General features: G+C 39.0%; 1 protein-coding gene across 5 annotated transcripts in view; it reads left to right on the top strand.

Annotated features, from left to right (window-relative positions):
- LOC122926679 (potassium voltage-gated channel subfamily C member 1-like) overlaps positions 1-21,694 on the top strand; it is a 146,506-nt gene extending 124,812 nt beyond the window's left edge. The window contains exons 3-5 of one of the 5 annotated variants that reach the window (XM_044278133.1): positions 1,388-1,582; positions 11,711-11,716; positions 21,358-21,494. In XM_044278133.1, coding sequence (XP_044134068.1) covers positions 1,388-1,582; positions 11,711-11,716; positions 21,358-21,494 — 338 coding nt within the window. Of the gene's footprint in view, positions 1-1,387; positions 1,583-8,710; positions 8,818-11,710; positions 11,717-21,357 lie in introns of those variants that run through there. The other 4 variants (XM_044278134.1, XM_044278136.1, XM_044278135.1 and 1 more) reach the window with 4 other exon arrangements.
- Positions 21,695-23,752: the final 2,058 nt, after the last annotated feature.

Genomic DNA, 23,752 nt, shown 5'->3' with positions numbered 1-23,752 from the left:
ATGAACCAAGAAGTGGAGACCAGCAGGAAAGCTGAGTATTTTACTAAAAATGTTGCCCCCCTGGACAACCCCTTTATGTATTCACATCCAGTGATGAGAACTGCACCATAATTGTCTGGTATACTGTAGCTGACGACTAAACTTTAGAGAGCTTGAAGACTCCCTAAAAAATAATTTCAATGGCAAATTCTCCTCTATGCAGAGGTTTCCCATTCAGTATCATGGCATTTGACCAGAGTTAATAACCTCTTTCCATATGTCCTATCAGCTGTTATCTTTGAAAGGTCCCAAAAATAGGGTAGCAGCTGGTGAACCGGGTTTTTCAAATTGAACAATTTCAAGTTAAGTTCCCCTAATAGGGAAATTGTATTCAGACAGTATCCTGCAAGATGTAATGGCTTCTACAAGTAAGAAACATCAGAACTGATTTTTTTGCAGACAATGGCCCAGATTTATTTACTAGTACTAAAGGTGCAACCAAGCTGCCTAGACCTGCACCCTATTTTTAAAAGTGTATCAGGCTGTATGATAAATCTGGTGTAGGGACAGACACTTTTCATTGACTCCATACTAAATATTGGTTGGCTTAATTTGAGGCAGATTTTTACTCCAGAATTGTGCCAAAATGTTGGTGCAAAATAATGCTAATCTGGTAAATCTGATACATCTGGTGTAGGGATAGACACTTTTCACTGACTCTATACTAACTATTGGTTGGCTTAAAGGGGTTATCCAATGTCATAAACAGCCCCCCCATGTGCTGGACCCCTCATATGGAATATACTTACCCCGCTCCTGGTCCCCACACTGCCACTGCTGCTCCTCCCTGTACACGGATAAAAACATCTGTTGTCGGGGGACAGGGGAAGCAGCGGCGTCGGTGACGGGACTAGGAGCAGTGGCGGGAGCGGGACAAGTATATTCTGTGTGAGGGGCCTGGCACATGGGGGGGGGGCTGTTTATGACATTGCATAACCCCTTTCATTTGAGGCAGGTTATTATTCCAGAATTGTGCCAAAATTTTGGTGCAAAATGATGCATCTTAGCCCACCAACGTCTCACAAAGCCCCATCCCTTTATGCTAAGACCTGCCCCTTTTTGAGCATGTCGAGGGGAAAAGTGTAGAAAAATTAGATGTACCAAATAATTTTTGGTGCATATACATTAGTAAATCTGGGCTGGTGTTCGTTAATGTTTTTGGATTTGCAGGATAACTCTATTATGAGTGTCGTCCTTATAATATATCCTAATAAAATAATGTAGCACTGCATGCCAAATGGACATCTATAGTTTATAGATGGCTGGGGAAATACATTTCCTGGACCATTAGATATATCGTTGGTCTTTCATAATTTATCCATTTGTTTGTTTTACTTTGTTCTTAAAGACTCCAAGCAGAACGGGGATGCTGCCAACGCTGCACTGGCCAATGAGGATTGCCCAACAATAGACCAGGCTCTTTCCCCAGAAGAAAAGTCTCCTGTCACTCCTGGTGCAAGAGAGAGATACAATCGTGACCGAGCTTGTTTCCTGTTGACAACGGGGGATTTTGCCCATTCTCCAGATGGCAATATCCGCAAAGGTATTCACCTCTGATGCATACTTCCCCCACCTTCATTGCTCACTTTCATTTATGCAGCTAACTGCAGCCAGCAATGCAAAAGCTTGAAAAAGATATCCCTGAAAAACTACCATGCAAAGACCAATGTCTGTGATCTGCTTTCAACTTAGATCTTGCTGGTTCTGATCACTCTCAGTCTCCTTTAAATGGGATGTGTAGATGTGAGCTACACGTAGTAAAAAATAAATTGCCACGTCTTCCCTTGCAATCTTGCTTCTTGTAGGCTGCTTTAGTAGAAATAGTACATTTTAGTCTCTATTTTAATTGAACTGTGTATGCGCCATGGTGGTCAGGAAAAATACTGAGGAGTCTGCAAAAACAAGAAGGAGCTCAGCTACAAATGCGAAAATGCAATACCTACTTTTTGTATGGTAAGAAGAAGATATTGAATAGATGGGTGCACTCCACATACAATTGAAACTAAAACATCTGTATCAAGGGTTACTCTCCTCCAGCAGTACAAAAAATTACCACATCACCTCTGGGTCATACACCCGAGTACCTCAGAACTCTCCAGAATTAAGAAACTGAGGTGATGGGTGAAGGTTGGGGTATAAACAAAGCTCAATAAGTAAGCATGATCAATGGAAGGATGTAGGCATTATGGAACGCCCCAATGTTATCTCAGCATGCTCATATGTGATGTTGTTTCAATGTCTATATGTTGGAAAGTCTAGAAATGCCAGGCTAGTAGCAGCCATGTTCTCATGTTATATGTTATGTCCTTCGACTCTCGTGTCTTTTGTTGCTCTTTTGTTTTTCAGCTCATGTGACAGATCATAATGGCCCGATATCTGACTGAGGTTTTATTGCTATACAAGTTTATTATTGTCATTACCTACATACATATTCCAATAGATTTTGCTACTTGTACCAAAATCTTATAAAAGCACTACTGCAGCTACATTAGTCAGCATACCCATATCCTTGTCATGCTGTTACAGGCATGGTGGGTCAAGCTGTCATGCAAGAGACCAGTGCATACATGACCATAAAGTATGGTATGCAATTGTTGATACTGTGTGGCAAGGAGTGAATATGTGTCCATATGACTGTGTGCTCATGTAGGTGAGAGCCCTGTATGTTGAGTTCCTACCATAGTAGAAGCTAATAGACAAAGGCCATTTTCATCCTGGACCAGTGCTGAACCAAACCTGAGATCATTTGTGTTTTCACAGGTTTTAAATATTGCTCTACTGGTTAGTTTCATGGTACCATTAATCACTTTCTATCAGTTGAATAGATGGTGACTGATTCATTTTTTTCAAACTGATCATAAGAGAATACAAATAGCCAAGAAATGGGCCAAGCTCTACTTTCTTTTCATTTTCCCAAATTAACCTGAGTAAAAAATTATTTCATCCACATTATTTATTGTCTTAGAAATCTCTGTAAGTGAAGTCAAAAGTCCAAAATGGATTAAAAAAATCTAATTTCATGTATAACAACCAGTGTCACGAAGGCTTGAAAAAGACTGTGGAAGGAGTGGCCTGGCATGCAGTAAAACTGGGATAGGAGTTTCCTGGCACAAAGGAAAATAGGATAAGGACTAGCCTGGCACATAGGAAAACTGGGCAAGGAATTGCGTGGCACACAGGAAAACTGGGGGAAGAGTGGCCTGGCACACTGGAAACATGGGGGAAATTTTGCCTGGCACACAGGAAAACTAGGGAAGGAGTTGCCTTGCACACTTAAAAACTGGGGAAGAAGTTGCCTGGAACACAGGGAAACTGGGGAAGAAATTGCCTTGCACACTTAAAAACTGGGGAAGAAGTTGCCTGGAACACAGGAAAACTGGGGAAAGAGTGGCCTGGCACACAGGAAAACTGGGGAAGGAGTGGCCTGGCACACTGAAAAACTGGGGAAGGAGTTGCCTGGACCATAGTAAAAATGGGGAAAGAGTGACCTGGCACACAGGGAAACTGGAGATAGAGTGGGCTGGCATACAGGAAAATATGAGAAGGAGTGGCCTGGCACACAGAAAATCTGAGAAAGGAGTGGCCTGGTATGCAGTAAAAAATAAGGGAGAGAGTGGCGAGTGGCTTGGCATACAGGAAAGTTGAGAAATTAGCGCTCTGGCACATAGAACAATCACTTGAAGGGAGGGCCTGACACACATAACTGAGAGATGTGATGTGATAATGAATAACTGGGAAGGGATGGTCTGGAAGTTATCATATATATATATATATATATATATATATAAATATATATACAGTCAGGTCCATAAATATTTCAACATCGACACAATTCTAACATTTTTGGCTCTATACACCACCACAATGGATTTGAAATGAAACACACTGCTTTAACTGCAGACTGTTAGCTTTAATTTGAGGGTATTTACATCCAAATCAGGTGAACGGTGTAGGAATTACAACAGTTTGCATATGAGCCTCCCACTTGTTAAGCGGCCCAAACTTTCACTCTTTAATACTTGGTTGCAAATCCTTTGCCGTCAGTTATAGCCTGAAGTCTGGAACGCATAGACATCACCAGACGCTGGGTTTCATCCCTGGTGATGCTCTGCCAGGCCTCTACTGCAACTGTCTCAGTTCCTGCTTGTTCTTGGGGTATTTTCTCTTCAGTTTTGTACTTCAGCAAGTGAATGCATGCTCAATCGGATTCAGGTCAGGTGAATGACTTGGCTATTGCATAACATTCCACTTCTTTCCCTTAAAAACCCTTTGATTGCTTTTGCAGTATGCTTTGGTTTATTGTCCATCTGCATTGTGAAGTGCCACCCAATGAGTTCTGAAGCATTTGGCTGAATATGAGCAGATAATATTGCCCCAAAAACTTCAGAATTCATCCTGCTGCTTTTGTCAGCAGTCAAATCATCAATAAATACAAGAGAACCAGTTCCATTGGCAGCCATACATGCCCATGCCATGACACTACCACCACCATGTTTCACTGATGAGGTGGTATGCTGAGGATCATGAGCAGTTCCTTTCCTTCTCCATACTCTTCTCATCACTCTGGTACAAGTTGATCTTGATCTCATCTGTCCATAGGATGTTGTTCCAGAACTGTGAAGGCTTTTTTAGATGTCCTTTGGCGAACTCTAATTTGGCCTTCCTATTTTTGAGGCTCACCAATGGTTTACATCTTGTGGTGAACCCTCTGTATTCACTCTGGTGAAGTCTTCTCTTGATTGTTGACTTTGATACACATACACCTACCTCCTGGAGAGTGTTCTTTATCTGGCCAACTGTTGTGAAGGGTGTTTTCTTCACCAGAGAAATAATTCTTCGGTCATCCACCAGAGTTGGTCTTCCGGGTCTTTTGGTGTTGCTGAGCTCACCGGTGCGTTCCTTCTTTTTAAGAATGTTCCAAACAGTTGTTTTGGCCAAGCCTAATGTTATTGCTATCTCTCTGTTGGGTTTGTTTTGTTTTTTCAGCCTAATGATGGCTTGCTTCACTGATAGTGACAGCTCTTTGGATCTCATCTTGAGAGTTGACAGCAACAGATTCCAAATGCAAATAGCACACTTGAAGTGAACTGTAGACCTTTTATCTGCTCATTGTACTTGGGATAATGAGGGAATAACACACACCTGGCCATGGAACAGGTGAAAAGCCAATTGTCCCATTACTTTTGGTTCATTAACAAGTGGGAGGCACATATGCAAACTGTTGTAATTCCTACACTGTTCACCTGATTTGGATGTAAATACCCTCAAATTAAAGCTGACAGTCTGCAGTTAAAGCACATCTTGTTTGCTTTATTTTAACTCCATTGTGGTGGTGTATAGAGCCAAAAATGTTAGAATTGTGTTGATGTCCCAATATTTATGGACCTGACTGTATATATATACATATATATATATATATATATATATATATATATCTATATATCATATGTCTGGTATAGGTGGCAAGAAAAGAAGGATGTAAAATGTAGTAGAACTAGGGAAGGAGTGGTCTAAGACTTTGGGGAACTAGGGAAGGAGTAGTTGGAACAAAAAAGGTTTGGCTCATATTAGAGTTGATATTTCAAAAGAAGGAAAGGATCCCCAGGTAGATGTTAAGAGTGATCATGCAGTTTTCTATTTATGCATCGGAAAAACTGAGCTATAAAATTCAATGGCAAGAGCTTTCACAGTTAAAGTGCAATATGGCAGCACCCCCTTTCTACCCTAATGCCTATTGGTATACACTTAATGTTGCCATAGGTAAATCTAGCCCAGCAGCAGTCACATATTATAGAACTGACCTACTGCATGCATTACTAAATGACTATTCAGGTAATGAACCCTACACCCAACAGACCTTCTTCAGCACATGGCAGACAGCTTATAACACACGTCTACCAAGCATAATGAGCAATTGCTTTCCTGACTATAAAACTGATTAACAATTTTGCTCAGAGACTTTAAATGTAGGAAAATCAGTCCTTCATTTCGATTTAACAGTGAACAGGAAGCAAAGGATGAATTAAAGGGACACTCAAGGTTAGAGGCACTTTATTACATTAAAGGGGTTGTGCAAAGTTTATAAGTTATCCCCTAGCCACAGGATAGGAGGTAAGTAGCTGATTGCTGGGGGTCCAACCGCTGGGACCCCCCCCCCTTCCCCCCGAGAATAGGGATCCCCTGTTTTGATGATGTGTGCACTGCTGCTCCAGTCATTCTCTATGGGAGCACTGGATATAGCCAAGTACAGTACTTGGCTATCTATGGTGCTCTTACAGAGAATGTATGGAGTGGTAGTGCACATGCTTGACATGTCGCTCCATTAGGGAAGGGGTAATGAGACTCCAATTCTTGGGATCACTGGGTGTCCCATTGGTGGAACCTCCAGTGATCAGCTAGTTATCCACTAATCTTAAGGAAATCAAATACATATCAGCTCCAAGTACATACCATTTGCACAGTACAGATGCTGTTTTTGGAAACCTGTATTCTATGCATTGTCAGCTAAAAGAGCTACCTTTGTGTCCGTTTGCATACTGTAGCTATTGTTCGGCACTTCAGCAGTATAAGAAAAAGTATTACTGTTAAACTAGACTTTTCTGTATCAGACAGGTCATTTATGAAAAAGTGTGGAAAGCATTGCTTGCTTTATGTATTGTGTCATTGAACAAGGAGTACTCTCCACCAGCCCAACAGACATTGAATGGAGCGTCAGGGTACATGTGTGCCCACCACTCCAAGTCCCCATCGTGCAGTGAGCAGGAATGGGGAACTAGGTATCCCCGTTTTAGAGGTTAGTAGGGCACCCAGCAATCAGACATTAAGTAACTATTCTGTGGATAGATTAAAATATGTTTTTCGTGGAATAACCACTTTAATTCTGTCTAAGAAAATATGTTCTGAAGAATTATTTGATTAATTGTCTCCTGAAACATGGGATAATTCTACTACTTAGAATAAGGGTCTTCTCACTGGAAATGCTAATATTTATTGGTATCACTGAGGACTATTCTAACACAGCTTACAGTAACACTTCCGTTTATGTGTGGTCATTTGTTAGCACGTTAATATTCTAAATTCTAAGCATTACATTAATAGGTTTAGCCTGTCCTTCACAGCAAAGGCGTAATGAAGGGTTTTCAAGTATATAAAAAAAGACCATTGTATGATCAGTGAGAAATCAACCCCCAAGAACCCCCGACAATTAACAGAACTAAGGGGCTCCAGATTGGAGAAGTATGGCAACTTTATTAGAGTTCTTGGCACAGCAACCTCCATTCGAGTGTGGCTTTGTCTAGTACTACAGCTAAGTCCATACAGCTAAGTCCATTCAAGCAAACAGAACAGCATCTGTCTGATCTGCATCACCAAGTAGCATCACACTCTTATAGATGTCAATGGACTGGGTATTGCACTGAAGGTTCTCCAGTAGTGTTGAGCACAAATATTCGAAAAGTGAATTTTTATCTCGAATATCGCCACTTCAAGAATTTGCAAATATTCAGAATATAGTGCTATATATTCGTTATATCGAATATTCGTCATTTTTTCATTATATGAGTCATTGGCCCACAAGCAACTTAAGCAGGGAGGAATCATGACTTCAGATGGAAAAAAATGCTGAATATTGAAAAAAACGAATATAGCACTATATTCAATATAGTGCTATACCGTAAATTCGTATTTTAGAATATTCGTCATTTTTTTCCATCTGAAGTGAACAGTATTGAATATAGTGCTATATATTAGTTTTTTAGAATATTCAGCATTTTTTTCCATCTGAAGTCATGATTCCTCCCGTCTTAAGTTGCTTGTGGGCCAATGACTTATTGGCCCACAAGCAAGAAGCAGGGAGGAATCATGTTTTCAGATGGAAAAAATGACAAATATTCTAAAAAAAAACAACATAGCACTATATTCTATAGTGCTATATATTCGGTTTTGACCCATGCCTGTATTGAACACGTAATATTTGCATATTACGCGATCATTACCTTGCCAATTTTCGAGTAAAAAAAAAGAATGTAGAATATGACGAATATTCGAATTCGCAAATATTCAACGAATATTCTACAAAATATTCACGAAATATCACGAATTTGAATATGACCCCTGCCGCTCATCACTATTCTCCAGCTACAGTACCACTGTCCCTTTGTTTTGTTCATCGGTATGGGGATCCCAGGGATGGGATCACCAATGATCGTATATTGATGGTCTATCCTAAGGATCGGCCATCAATCAAATGTCCCAAACATGCAACAACAAGTATGTGGTTAGAGGAACATTAGAGTCTTAGTCATCCTTCACTATTTGGTCATAGCTCATTTAAAGGTCCAACAAGTTCTAGTTTTATATAGTCCAAAAGTTAAGACTGAGGTAATTCAGCTGTAGGACTTTCTGCCACTCATGTACCTTCCTGTTTTTAGGTAGTTTTTAATTAGCTAAATCTAAGACAGATGCTCTAGTCTTTCTGTAAAGTGTTACGCAATGTTTTTTTTATAAAAAGGTGTGATCTCCTGTAGTGTACAGAATGTAAGGTCTGACACACCTGCTGGGAGTATGGGGGCAGTACATCTCTATAAAACCATCTACATTTAAACATATCTTTTTTTTGTTTGTTTATTCTCATTACCATCCATGTTTCATTGTCATTGCCTGCGCCCTTCAGCTGTCAACGCCTGCACTCCATCACCTCAGCACGACGACTGGTACAAACAAGACGTTGATCTCCTGCATGACCTCAATGCCAATGCAGCCACATGGATCAAGCAGTAGGATGCATGATGCCTTAGGGGTGAGTAGCATGAAAGGGGAGTCCCTTTTCTCACCCTCATTAACTACAATCCTTGCTCATTTTGGTTTCTGCAATGCACCAAGTAATCCTACTCATAAGCTCCAGATCCATATTTATAGTGATTTTTGTCTTGGCTAGAATTTCTAAAGATACCATATGTACAATATGCCACCAGCCAAGTATGGATCCTACTTCATTTTACTCGCATTTCATATACTAAATTCAAGTTATAAAATGATCTGATATCCAAAGGCTATGCATCAAAATGCATATTGAGCTGTCTTGGAAGCAAAGCAGCAACCAAGCCTTTGGAAGCAATCTGACATGTTCAGATCATTCCTCAATAACCCTCACTATTGGCAAGTGGTAGAAGGAAGCAGATGCAGTGCTGCACCATCTGTCTTCATGATTCAAGTTACCATCACACAATGGCCAAGTCACCATTCGATAATATCTGAACAAAGCTCATTTGATATCTTCTACAAGCTGTACCTGGCATCTGCTGGAGATCAGCACTTAAAGGGGTTGTCTCGCTTCAGCAAATGGCATTTATCATGTAGAGAAAGTTAATACAAGGCACTTACTAATGTATTATGATTGTCCATATTGCCTCTTTTGCTGGCTGGATTCATTTTTCTATCACATTATACGCCGCTCATTTCCAGTGGTCATGACCATCCTGCAATCCAGCAGCGTTGGCCGTGCGTGCACACTATAGGTAAAAGCGCTGGCATCTCTGGTGGCCAGGATCATGGGAACGCACATACGCACGCATGCACAGGAGCTCCCACCCCAGCCACCTCATGTCTGCATTGCAGCAGTGGCCATAACCCCTGGAAATGAGCGATGTTTAATGCAATGGAAACAACCCCTTTAAATCTCAGGTGATTAACACAGTGTATATGTTTAATCAGTGGACCTATGTTAGTTATGTTGTCATTAAGGTGCAGTCAGAAGAATTCCATCTTTTGCCAGATTATGAGACTTAAAAAGAATGTAAGGTTTGATCCAGTCTTTTATTTTGACAGCAGAATGGAGGGTGTTGGTCAGATTTGGTCACATTTCTGGCCAAATCTGAAAAATTCACATCCTTACAACCACCTATACACAATAGATTCCTGTTGGATTGATGCCATTGTTTTAGATGCTGCTCTGAATTATATAGTTTCAGGTATCCTCTCTTGGTGGGCAGAAAGATTCATTACACCTAAATTTCCAAGATTAGTCAAACATGCATATTAATGAGAAATTGATACCAATGTCTATGGCTTACATGAAGTGAACTCCAATTTTTTATTTTTTTTTACAAATACAAGTAGCTATAAAGTTCTAAACTAAAATTTCTTAACACCCATTTATAATATTCAGGGATCAGTTTTCAGCATAACCCTAAATTCCCCCCATAGACATTTAGTTTGATAACATACCGGTATATAATATTTGTACCTATAATAACCACCAGTAGAGGGAGATTAGGAAATGACTGCACACAATTTATACACTGAACTAGATAATAAAACAATATACAGTCAGCTCATAAGCTGCCCCCAATGGAAGTTGCAGGCAGCCATACATTTATCATACATTTCTCACAATAAAAACCACAGGATTGAGAATAAGTATCTGATTGGTGAGGGTCTGATTGCTGGGAATCCCACCAGTCAGGCTCAGACTGGCCCACAGGGGTACAGGGGAATCCTCCGGTAGGCCCCTAAGCAAGGTGGGCCCCTAGTCTCCCACCCCCTGCACAAGTTGAACATAACACATTAGATTTAGTACACTACATACATATATTCAATGTACAGCACCTCAACCAGCCTATCTTCATATAAAAAACTTTTTTAATTATTTATTATATTTGAATGTATCCGTATGGTGGGCCCCCAAAATAAATTTTACTGGTGGGCCCTAGGTACCCCAGTCCGACACTGCCACCAGTCACAAGAAAGGGGGTCCTGTTTCTCTAAATAAGAGATTGAGCGTGTAGTCTTTGGCAGTTCCATGCAGAGTGAATGCAGTGGCAGCATGCATGTATAACCTGCCAATCCGTTCATTCGGGGGAATTTCACCCCCATTCTTGAGATTGTTAGAGGTCCCAACAGTCGATCAAATCCACAGGATAGGAGATAAGTTTGTATTGTGGAAAATTCCCTTTAACTCAGGATTTGCATCTCTGTAAGGCTCATGTACACGACCGCAGCTAGTTTTGCGGTCCACAATTTGCAGATCCACTGGCCTTGTGCGTTCCGCCCATAATAGAACAGTCCTATCCTTGTCCGTAATACGTTCTATATATTTATTCTATATTAATTTCTGTAGTATGTTCTATATTTTTGCAATGAAACAGACAAACAGTGAATGGATCTGCATCCAACTGGCAAAAAATGCGGATCAGATACGGACAAAGAAAACCTTCGTGTGCATGAGCCCTAATAATAAAATTGAGGTGGAACTAAAAATAAAGAATTTTTATTTAAGAAATAAAGTAGTACAGCATGCTAGACCTCAAAGCCACATTGTGTTACAAGGTGGCCAGTCACATTCAATCATCCTTGCTATGACCAAGATGATTTGATCAATAATGTTGGATTTCAACCCCTTAATATTTTTTATGGGGAGGGGGATATATTATACTAGTATAATATGTTCTAATTGTCCATCAGCTTGAATTCTTCTCCATTTGCTTAACTTCATCAGCATTTCATGGAAAGCTTCAACTCTTTAAATCCCAGTACAGTCATACCAAATGTTTAGAGCTTTTACTCATTTGCCCATTATTAAATATAACTAAATGAACTAAATATATAAATTAGATTTACTTAGAAACTTACACAGCAGTACTTCAGACCTGACTATACAAGTACAATCAGCCAGTTGCTGGTATAATATCATATAAAATATGATGCCTGTGGTTGTTTGCTAAAAATTGTAAAGCAAGGTTTTAGATTTGTGACAACAGGAAAATCTGATTCATACCATTTATAGTTCATGAAAAGCCAATTCATAAATCTATTATATAAAAATATGAAAAGATTTTAGAATATTTACAGTGAATGAAGGAGAGGTATCGTGAGCATTATAGGGGTCTAGAAAAGCTTAGCTGATTTCTTCCAGAAATGGAGACACTCTTGTTTATGGACTGCGTCTGGAATGGCAGATCAACCCTATTCAAATAAATGTGGCCGAGCCAAAACCAAAAACCAAAAATAACCCATAGACAACAGTGGCCCTGTTTCTGAAAAAAGCAGCCATGTTTTTTCTACTGCCATACAAGTCCCTAAAAGGGAATTTTAAAGACTTTTATATTGATAGTCTACCCTAAGGACCATCTTTTTCAGTTTGCGAGGGTTCAACGGCTGGCACCTCCAACGATCATCTGCTGTGGTAGCTCCTGAACTACAAGGCTTTATTCACTATGAACACGAGCAGTGCTGCAGTACCCAGCTCTGGTCAGTATACTGTGGACTGAGCTGTGAAGTTTAGATGCCTATTTCCAGCGCAGGAGCTACTGTTTATAAGAAGGGGTGCTGCCATTTGCACCCCCGCCAATTTGATATTGATAGCCTATTCTAAAGATAGGTCATCAATATTAAAGTGTCAGGAAACCCAAGGGTCATTATTATAATAAAATATTCTAATAAATCTAATAATAATAAGCTCAGAGAAGTACAAAAACACAGAAAATAAAATATATAAAGAATGTACCCAACTAAATAAATGACTGTCAAAAATTGACTTCATTCTCACCACCCACATTTGAAGGATTTACTTACATGTACTCCATACGGTCCCTGAATATTTGCATCCTTGCATTTAGATCATTCTAGACCAATGTTGATAATGTGCACAAGACCAAGCTGGTAGTCAAGCCAAGTTCATACAAGTTTTCGTTGAATGAATAATTGAGGCCCACAAGGGTTTTACCTAAATTCCTTGGAAGATCAGGTCATTTTAGTGATACTATAAGGCTATTTTCACACTAGCTTTTTTGCTGGATCCGGCAGGGTTCAGAAAAAACGCTTCTGTTACTGACAACCATCTGCATTCGTTATGAACAGATCCGGTTGTATTATCGTTAACATACCCAAGATGGATCAGTCATGAACTCCATTGAAAGTCAATGGGGGACTGATCCGTTTCGTCTCAGATTGTGTCTTGCTCAGCATCCCAGGACGGAAAGCAAACCGCAGCATGCGGTATGAGAATGGAATGGAATACATTTTGGAGCATTCCGTTCTGTTCAGTTACGTTTTGTCCCTATTGACAATGAATGGGGACAAAACTGAAGTGTTTTTTTTTTACAGTATTAAGAGCCTATGACGGATCTCAATACCGGAAAATAGAAATGCTAGTGTCAAAGTAGCCTTACCCATTTTATTGCAAAATGTTTCTTTCGGATATTAAAATGTGCTTCCAGGGTAACAGGACATATGTGTAATCCAAGATCATAAAGCTGTTGAGTTTATTGAGATCATTTTAGGAAAGCCCTAAAATATTACTGCAACTATTTAATTGATTGAGGGTTAGACTTTGGGATAATAGAGAAACTCCTTACTACGTTCTAATGATACGGTATGTTCCACATCCTCATTCACACGTGATAAGATGGTCAGTGATTCATCCGTGAAGATTTCTGTGAAGAATCCATGTTTGGTCTGTGTGTCTGTTTTTTCTTTCCGTGTGTCATCCTTGTTCCACTGACACTGCACCACAGAAAATTAATTCTCCTCTTAATGGTACGTGAAACACGGATGAAACGCGGATGGTATCTGTATTGCATCCGTGTTTTACTGGACCCATACACCATAATGGACGTGATGGAAACACAGACAAAACAGGGTATGCCTCCATGCTTAAATCACGGACTGTGCTAAAACACTGATGTGTGAGTACACACATTAAAATGAATAGGTACGTGTGCTGTCTGTGGAGAACACAGATGGCACACGTCCGTGAATCACTGACGTGTGAATGAAGCCTAATGCTGAATGTCCAGTTTTTGCCCAGAGATGGTTCAGCCTCATGCCCAAAACTATATTCACAATGGATGCTCAGATCCAGTGTATCTCTGTATGTTCCCTCCAGAGCATGCCAACTTTAGCACTCGCACAGAGTGGTGCCATAATTCATCTAATTCCCTGTATATAGAAATACGCCCTCCCCTGGATAATGCATACTCCAGATCATGACACCGGTCCGTGTAGGCCCAATGAGTGTTACAAACTTCAGGAATCAGGCAGCAAGAATTCACAAGATCTCCTGAATGACATTAATGATTTGAAGGAACTTGCTTTCCTTTGAATATTGGTAAGGCCCACAAAATGGCTGCATTCACTAGATAGAAATATTTGCTCTTAAAGGGATGGTACAGGATTAGAAAAACATGGCTGCTTCCTTTCAGGATCTGTTCCACATTTGTCCATAGGTTGTGTGTGTTACTGCAGCTGAGCTGGAATCCCAGACACAGCCCATTGAAATTCGTGGAGCTGTTTATGGAAGAAGCAGCCTTTTTTCTTTATCTTGTTCAAATCCTTTAACACCTCATTTTAGAAAAAAGTGACCCAAATTTAACAAAGTGACAAATTTTAGAGATAACCATAATAAATTTTAATACCTGACCCAATTTTTTATTTAAAATTTTGATATTGAGTTCTTTTTCTTTTCTTTTTTTTTTATGTGTGTATGTGTGTGTTTTTTTTTTTTGTTCCCTCTTAGTTCTGGTAAAACCTTGAAGCTGATTTATTCAGTGCTGAAATTTGAGGCAAGTCAGGTCTAATCACTACAGTACAAATGTTGTAATCAATTCATGCTTAAAGCCACATGGTGACCACTGTTAATAGTGTATAAGTGTAGTGGGTAAGGTTGGCGGAGATGTCATTACTGTGAGAATTGTGCTTTCTTTCTGTGCTGAAAACTAATACTTATCATGGGTCGTAACCAGCAAATAGCAGAATCTGATGCAACCACTGATGATGAGCACTGTTTAGACATATGCTCCTTATGGACACACACAATGCAACAGACAGTCCTGAAATTTCACAATCATAGATTGTATTGGATCACTGAGGTTTGACACAAGCAAAAAGCACTGGAACTCTTAGCAGGAGAAAGTTGCATGTGTCCACAGTAAAGTGATCAAGATCCATCAACCTCGATGATTCCCCTGCTGCTGGGTCAATGTCTTGTTTGATTGTGTGTATGGATTTGTTAACTGCAAGTCTCGGCTAGTTTGCTGCATGCCTGCTTATACTCCATGCTTTACAATGGCTATTGAGGTAGCGCTAAGCAAACGTATCACTGACAGTCTGGCTATCTTCTGCTTACCTTGAAGGTAGTTATTTTTGTGAGCTAAACCAATGTTCATCAAAATACAGTTCTCCGTGGAAAAATATAATTAGAAAAACATTCTCCAGAAACAGTACCACTGAAACAATAACCTGAGATGCTGTTTCTGGAAGAAAGTAGCCATGTTGTTGTAATCACATACAACCCCTTAAAACACACTCATTGAGAATACCATCTAAAAGCTAAAATAACATTTGAATGTCCTTTGAGGAATAATTGTGAGCAGTTTGTATTCAGGGGGACTGGTTTGCGAAGACAGTAATTATGACCTTTATTGTCAAAACAGTATTGGAAGCAAGCCACAGTGCTCCCACAGGAGACATGAAGCATTACACAGCACCCATTGAAAGCAGAAGGGGGGTGCTCTCACCTTTTGGGTGTAGAAGAGGGGAACCTTTGAATTATTGTTCAGAATTTTAAAATCAAGCCTCTAATCCAACCTTTTTAAGGGTCTGGTTTGCATCGGTGGCTCTCAGGTTTCATGTGGGTTGTCATGTACAGGCACAGGGTAGGACTAGCAGTAGGTCCTGGCACAATTTGAGGGTCAATGCATTTTTGGAGTTCATGTGAAAGTTGCACAAAGCTTTTTTGTCTCAGTACCATACCTCACAATTGACCCATTTATTAGGGGACTGTCCCATAAAACAGACATCAAGGGGTGGACTTTTCAGTTCATGGGGGTCAGTTGACTCAGTGGATATCCACTGATTTCAATGGGTGCACTATAATGCTTCAGAGATGAGCTTTTACCAAAGTACTTTCTAGTAGGAAAAGGCCATTAGAGGTGGTATGCTACATATACAGTGCCGCCCATAATTATTCATACCCCAGGCAAATTTTGACTTAAATTTACTTTTATTCAACCAGCAAGTAATTTTTTGACGGGAAATGACATAGGTGTCTCCCAAAAGATAATAGGACGATGTACAAGAGGCATTATTGTGGGAAAAAAAAAACATTTCTCAGCTTTTATTTACATTTGAGCAAAAAGTGTCCAGTCCAAAATTATTCCTAGCCTTCTCAATAATCAATAGAAAAGCCTTTATTGGCTATTACAGCAATCAAACGCTTCCTATAATTGCATACCAGCTTTTTGCATGTCTCCACAGGTATTTTTGCCCATTCATCTTTAGCAATGAGCTCCAAATCTTTCAGGTTGGAGGGTCTTCTTGCCTTCGCCCTGATCTTTTGCTCCCCCCACAGATTCTCAATTGGATTCAAGTCTGGACTCTGGCTGGGCCACTCCAAAACGTTAATTTTGTTGTCTGCTAACCATTTCTTCACCACTTTTGCTGTGTCTTTTGGGTCAGTCATGCTGAAATGTCCACTGGAGCCCAAGGCCAAGTTTCTCTGCAGACTGCCTGATGTTGTCGTTGAGAATCCTCATGTATAGCTCTTTTTTCATGGTGCCGTTTACTGTGATTAGGTTCCCTGGTCCATTGGCTGAAAAACACCCACAAAGCATTAGGTTCCCACCACCATGTTTGACAGTGGGGATGGTGTTCTTTGGGTTGAAGGCTTCTCCTTTTTTACACCAAATGAAGGAAACATCATTGTGACCAAACAATTACATTTTTGTTTCATCTGACCATAACACAGAAGACCAGAAGTCTTCTTCTTTGTCCAGATGAGCTTTTGCAAATGCCAAGCAAACTTTTGTGTGCCTTATCTGGAGAAGTGGCGTCCTCCTTGGTCTGCATTGTGCAGTGTCCGCTGAATTGTCTGCCTTGAGACATTGCCACCAGCAGAGCCTAGATTCACCAGGATGGCCTTGGTGGTGATCCTTGGATTCTTTTTCACCTTTCTAACTATCCTCCTGGCCAGCACTGGTGTCACTTTTGGCTTCCGACCACGTCCACTGAGATTTTCCACAGTGCGGAACATCTTGTATTTTTTGCTCAAATGAAAATAAAAGCTGAGAAATGTTTTTTTTCCACAATAATGCCTCTTGTACATCGTCTTATTATCTTTTGGGACACACCTATGTCATTTCCCATAAAAAATAATAATTGCTGGTTGAATAAAAGTAACTTTAAGTCAAAATTTGCCAGGGGTATGAATAATTATGGACAGAACTGTATGTCCTATCCTTTCAACAATCTAGGTAAATACAATTACCTCAACTTAACTAAATAGTTGGGCGGTGGTCTCCAAACTGTTTCTTTCCAGCTGTTGCAAATTTGTAACTCCCAGCATGCTGTGACCGCCTGCAGCTGTCAGAACCTGCTGGGAGTTGTAGTCTCACAACAGCTGGAGAACCACTGGTTAGAGATCACATCTATCAATGCGAAAACATGAATTTCAACAAAATGCAACCACTACTCCAAAAGATATCAATTTTAGTAACCAAAGGTCCACAAAGAAAAAAATTTGTTTTTCTGATTTACAATGTATATTAATTCTCATTCCTATGGTGGATTTCTGAAAGCTTGTGCAACGGAAATATATGTTGTCGCCTATAGCAACCAATCAGATCTATATTTGGCTGGCTTCCATAGGCTGCAACATGCTCTTATTGGTCTGCACCAGCTTTCAAGGTGTCACCCAGATGATATTATTTATGGGAAATGGTCATATTGTAACTTGCTTGTGTCGCTACCTTAAATGTTTGTGCTTGGAGCTGTGTTTGTCACAACACAGTGTCTGCTCAGAAGTATCACAGCCAAATATATGTCCCATCATATGCCAAAAAATGACCATAATATTCTCTATTTACTGCAATATTAAGACCGATGTCTCAAATTTAATGGAATATAATGGAATGTGCATGAATGTCAGAATATTTTTTATTAGAAACCACTTGCAGTGGTACCAAACTAGCACTAGATCAAATGCAATGTAAAAACAAGATTAAAAACTAATCTCTAGAATATAATATTAGTTTCTGAAGAATAACTTACTTCACGTGTCCAAAGGAGTGAATCAAATTGTGTTTTTAGCAGCTTTAAGGTTAGGCCACACAATACAAAGCTACTATTTGTGTACTCCACAAGGAGACATAAAAAAAATAAAGTTGATTATCCACCTTTCATGTCTTCTAAACCTTTGCTGCCACTACCACCAATAGTGAAGCTAACATCTCAGTACATGTGGAATCTGCTGAAGTTACATCACTGTGGTCCAGGGCACAGAAGTGAGGCTGACATGTCACCAATATGCAATTATGCATCCAACAATATGTCTACCGATTACCAGATTACATACAGACGTGGACAAAATTGTTGGTACCCTTTGGTCAATGAAAGAAAAAGTCACAATGGTCACAGAAATAACTTTAATCTGACAAAAGTAATAATAAATTAAAATTCTATAAATGTTAACCAATGAAAGTCAGACATTGTTTTTCAACCATGCTTCAACAGAATTATGTAAAAAAATAAACTCATGAAACAGGCATGGACAAAAATGATGGTACCCCTAGAAAACACAGAACATAATGTGACCAAAGGGACATGTTAATTCAAGGTGTGTCCACTAATTAGCATCACAGGTGTCTACAACCTTGTAATCAGCCATTGGGCCTATATATATGGCTCCAGGTAATCACTGTGTTGTTTGGTGATATGGTGTGTACCACACTCGACATGGACCAGAGGAAGCAAAGGAAAGAGCTGTCTCAAGAGATCAGAAAGAAAATTATAGACAAGCATGTTAAAGGTAAAGGCTATAAGACCATCTCCAAGCAACTAGATGTTCCTGTGAGTACAGTTGCACATATTATTCATAAGTTTAAGATCCATGGGACTGTAGCCAACCTCCCTGGACGTGGCCGCAGGAGGAAAATTGATGACAAATCTAAGAGACGGATAATCCGAATGGTAACAAAAGAGCCTAGAAAGACTTCTAAAGAGATTCAAGGTGAACTTCATGCTCAAGGAACATCAGTGTCAGATCGCACCATCCGTCGTTGTTTGAGCCAAAGTGGACTACATGGGAGACGACCAAGGAGGACACCATTGTTGAAAACGAATCATAAAAAAGCAAGACTGGAATATGCCAAACTACATGTTGACAAGCCACAAAGCTTCTGGGAGAATGTCCTGTGGACAGATGAGACAAAAATCGAAGTTTTTGCCAAGGCACATCAGCTGTATGTTCACAGACGAAAAAATGAAGCATATCAAGAAAAGAACACTGTCCCTACTGTGAAACATGGAGGAGGCTCTGTTATGTTCTGGGGCTGCTTTGCTGCGTCTGGCACAGGGTGTCTTGAATCTGTGCAGGGTACAATGAAATCTCAAGACTATCAAGGAATTCTAGAGAGAAATGTACTAGCCAGTGTCAGAAAGCTTGGTCTCAGTCGCAGGTCATGGGTCTTGCAACAGGACAATGACCCAAAACACACCGCTAAAAACACCCAAGAATGGCTAAGAGGAAAAAATTGGACTATTCTAAAGTGGCCTTCTATGAGCCCTGACCTCAATCCTATTGAGCATCTTTGGAAGGAGCTGAAACATGCAGTCTGGAAAAGGCACCCTTCAAACCGGACACAACTGGAGCAGTTTGCTCATGAGGAGTGGGCCAAAATACCTGCTGAGAGGTGCAGATGTCTCATTGACAGTTACAGGAAGCGTTTGATTGCAGTGATTGCCTCAAAAGGTTGCGCAACAAAATATTAAGTTAGGGGTACCATCATTTTTGTCCATGCCTGTTTCATGAGTTTATTTTTTTACATAATTCTGTTGAAGCATGGTTGAAAAACAATGTCTGACTTTCATTGGTTAACATTTATAGAATTTTAATTTATTATTACTTTTGTCAGATTAAAGTTATTTCTGTGACCATTGTGACTTTTTCTTTCATTGACCAAAGGGTACCAACAATTTTGTCCACGTCTGTAGATAAGTGACAATTAAATTAATCTAGACCTACAGGAAAATGGTGTTATCACCTGCTTATTTCGTTCTCTAATTGCTAAGTAATAGACTAGCAAAAATGGGAAGTGAAAAAAAGAGGCTGCCTTTAAAGGATAATTCAGGGTTGCCTGGAACAGGGCCATATTATTTCTCCAGGCAGCTCTTATGAGAACATGATAGACCAAACACTGTCTAAATATCAAAGTTGGTGAGAGTCCAAAAAGTTTATAACATGTGCCTATGAAGACTGTTTAGTGGGAGAGGTATTTTATCATCCATCAAAAACATATTGCAGCCATCAAGGCTTGGCTTTGGCATTTGCAGGAGATAAGATACTGGGAGTGAAACAGGTCAATTAAAAAAGTTCTTCTGTAGAGAAGTATTCCTTTCTGTACCATGAATTACCCACAATACAAGTGCTGAGATCCCTAGGGGCATCAAGAGACTGGGAGTGAACCTTAGTTTAGGTCAATTAAAAATGTTCTTCTATTGAGAAGTATTGTTTTGTGTACCACGAATAATGATGGCCACAGAGAAGCAAATTTCTTACCCACAACATGTTTAGTTTGTCCAGAGGCTCAAATTCTCTGAACTTGGACACCTTCCTTTTTCTTAGTGAAAGAGTGAAAAGTCATGTTGGTTGATTGGAGATTTAATAATTGCCATTTTGAGTACTCTGCAGCTTGTGACTCTTGTCTCAGTTATCAGATTGGGTGCTTAGGCCATAGAATTGCTTACTATACATTTCCGGATAAAAATTAGTTTGTATGGTATGTTTACCATACTAACTGGAAAAACTGCCAAAAATACACTCTCAGTCCTTATGTAGAATTCATATTGTACCCTACAATATTGTAAGAAAAATATTTAAAATGATATAATTATTATTAATTGACTATTCATATAAATGTCAACCAAAAACCACGCCAATCTTGAGAGTGCTAGTTTGAACAGCTTTGTACTTGTGGTACCATGGTCTGCTCAAGATGTTGTTTCCCAGGCCAAAATAATCAATAAGCATTAAAATCCATGGCAAGCAAGAATGCAAACAGCCAAGCAGTAAGGGACATGTGCATAAATTAAATATAAAAAAAGAAAAATTGTACATTTTCTGTTCTAAATAGCACATTAATAATTTTTTTTACATGTATCAACATGATCTTAACGTGAAAATGGACATGTATAGGGCTTGTTTTATTTCTGGGTAGACACAATTTTAGCTTTTATTATATAAAGTTTCCCTGTCCATGTTTTTGGGGCAAAATGAGTTGTGCTTCATAATCTTTTTTTTTCTTTTTTATTTATCTCATGAATATCAAGGTTATGAAAAATCCCGGAGTCTTAACAGCATAGCTGGCATGAGTGGAAATACGCTCAGACTGTCTCCTATCTCTACCCCATTTGGGTCACCATCGGCAGTGAGACGCCCACGGTCTCCCATTCCTTCCATCTTATAGCATGGACTCAATCAACTCATAAGGGGAACCTTAACTAGTAATAACTACAAAACATCAACAGTGGCAAAAGAACAAATATAAGACAGAGACGTTAACAAATTTTGCTATTTTTTAAGAGGATGATGAAAATTATAGATTATATGCAGATATATTTAAAAAAAATCAAGTTTGGCTTTTAATATAAGAAAAAAGAAAGACAAAAAAGAAAAAAAAAAGAAAAAACTGAAAAACATTTTGCACTTTGTTGAGAAATATATAATAGACTATAAAAGACTTGTATGACTCCCCCTACTAAATCAAATAGCTGTGCTCCAGGAAGATGCTTTTGTGGAGTAGAAAAGGCTCTTCCGGCAAGGAGACACAAGCCAAAGGAGGTTTCTTTAGGGCGGAGAGGGATACAAGGGTATACTTTTTTAATGATATGATTATTTATTGTTCTTAAGAATTTCCTTCTTGAAATGTGAAGGTGAAATTATGAAAAAAAGTTTAAAAATCATAAATAATATATATATAAATACATACAAAAGACATTTGTTAATAACCTTACAGAAAACTTGTTTAAATATATATATATATATATATATATATATACTTATATTTATGATTCTCCAATACATTTTATTTTATTTTTTGGTGTGTGTGTAGGGGGGTTCATCCTTATTTATTTCCCTTTCTTTCTTTTATTAACCCATGATCTTATACCTATGGAGCTGCTTTGTGCTTCCTGATCACTCCTCACCACCATACTCAGGATTTGAAGAGCCATATATCAATATATATATATATATATATATATATATATATACACACACACACACGTATGCGTGTATGTATTTGTATTTGTTTTGCTACCCTCACACTTCCTTTCTACTTTCTGTGCATGAGCTACTGTTGCAAGCAATAATGAGTCTGCCTGACTGCATGTTCCTAAATTTTACAAAATTCCTAATAAATTAAAATATGTATATACTGTAGCTTAACATGGTGACATTCCCATAGCTATCTAATCATTTTGGTGCATGGCCCTGTTGACTGTTGTTTTTGTTTTTTGTCAGAAAGCTGAGTCCACTTCTCCTTTCTTTCTCTCTTTTTCTTTTTTCCTCCCTTCCACTATATTTACCTGTGTCACACTCCCTCCTATTTTCTTCCTCCTTCTCTTTCTTTTTTTTTTTCTCTTTCGTCTTCACACAGAAAATTATAAGGAGAGTCCTGTCCTTGTTCGATATATGCAGGCGGAAGCTGTCACTGTGAATTAATTGATTTCCTCCCATGTACACAAATCTCCTTCCGACACTATGATTTCCGAATACTAGTAATTTAAAAAAATTGAAATAACACAAAACAGCAACTACAGAAATATACAAGATAATGAAAAAAAATTTGAAAGTATGGCAAAATCTTAAAGAAAATCAGATAAAAAAATGAGGGATGGAAATCAATGGTCATTCCCAATGCCTATGGGATAATGGTCAGAATAATCAGCTGCGATGACGACGAAGACGATGTGGAAGAAAGAAGGAACTGAAAAATAAAACATAAACTGGATACTTCTATTTTTTAAATTGAGGTTCTATACAAGTGGATTGCACTGGAATGATGAGAATAATGTGTTCATCACTTTGACTATTTGCAAGGCAGTTCTCTGCTATGGGTGCATTAATGCATCAAAAGAAATTTAACAATACAAGGAAAAGGAACTGGAAAGATATAACAAAACAAAACAAGTTCAAAAATACTATTTAAAGGTTGCATTTTCCTAGCCAGCATGTGTTTGCATGTTATACTGTAACAATGATATTTAATGTTATATGCAAAAAAAAGGTATATTTTCCTTCCAGACTTCAAAACTGAAAATGTACAAATTAAGCCAGCCTTTCAATGATGATGATGAGTACCTTAAAGACACTACATAAATTGAAGGAATCTATGTAAGGGGCTCTTTTCCATGAGAGGAGTATTCCGAAGGTGCTTTTCTGTGTGAATACTCTGCTCTTTGAAATACTTCTATGATGCATTTCTGATTGAGCGTGCCAGTGGCCCTGGTGCTTAATGTATGTTTGTTGAGATGACAATGATGGCGATTTACTGCTTTCAATGCGTATTTTAACTCTTGCCCTTTGTTTCTTGTTCACAAAGGATGGCGATGAAAGAGGGTTGGTTCACTAATGGGTTAATTTTACAATTCTTCTTAGTTGACAGAGGAAGGAGAGACAAAAACTATGATGACCAATCTATGACGGGTCATGTGAGAACAAAGG

Source organism: Bufo gargarizans, chromosome 2, assembly GCF_014858855.1.
Source record: "Bufo gargarizans isolate SCDJY-AF-19 chromosome 2, ASM1485885v1, whole genome shotgun sequence".
Lineage (NCBI taxonomy): Eukaryota > Metazoa > Chordata > Amphibia > Anura > Bufonidae > Bufo > Bufo gargarizans.
Note: the sequence above shows the minus strand (reverse complement) of the source record. Positions and strands in the feature narration are given on the sequence as shown.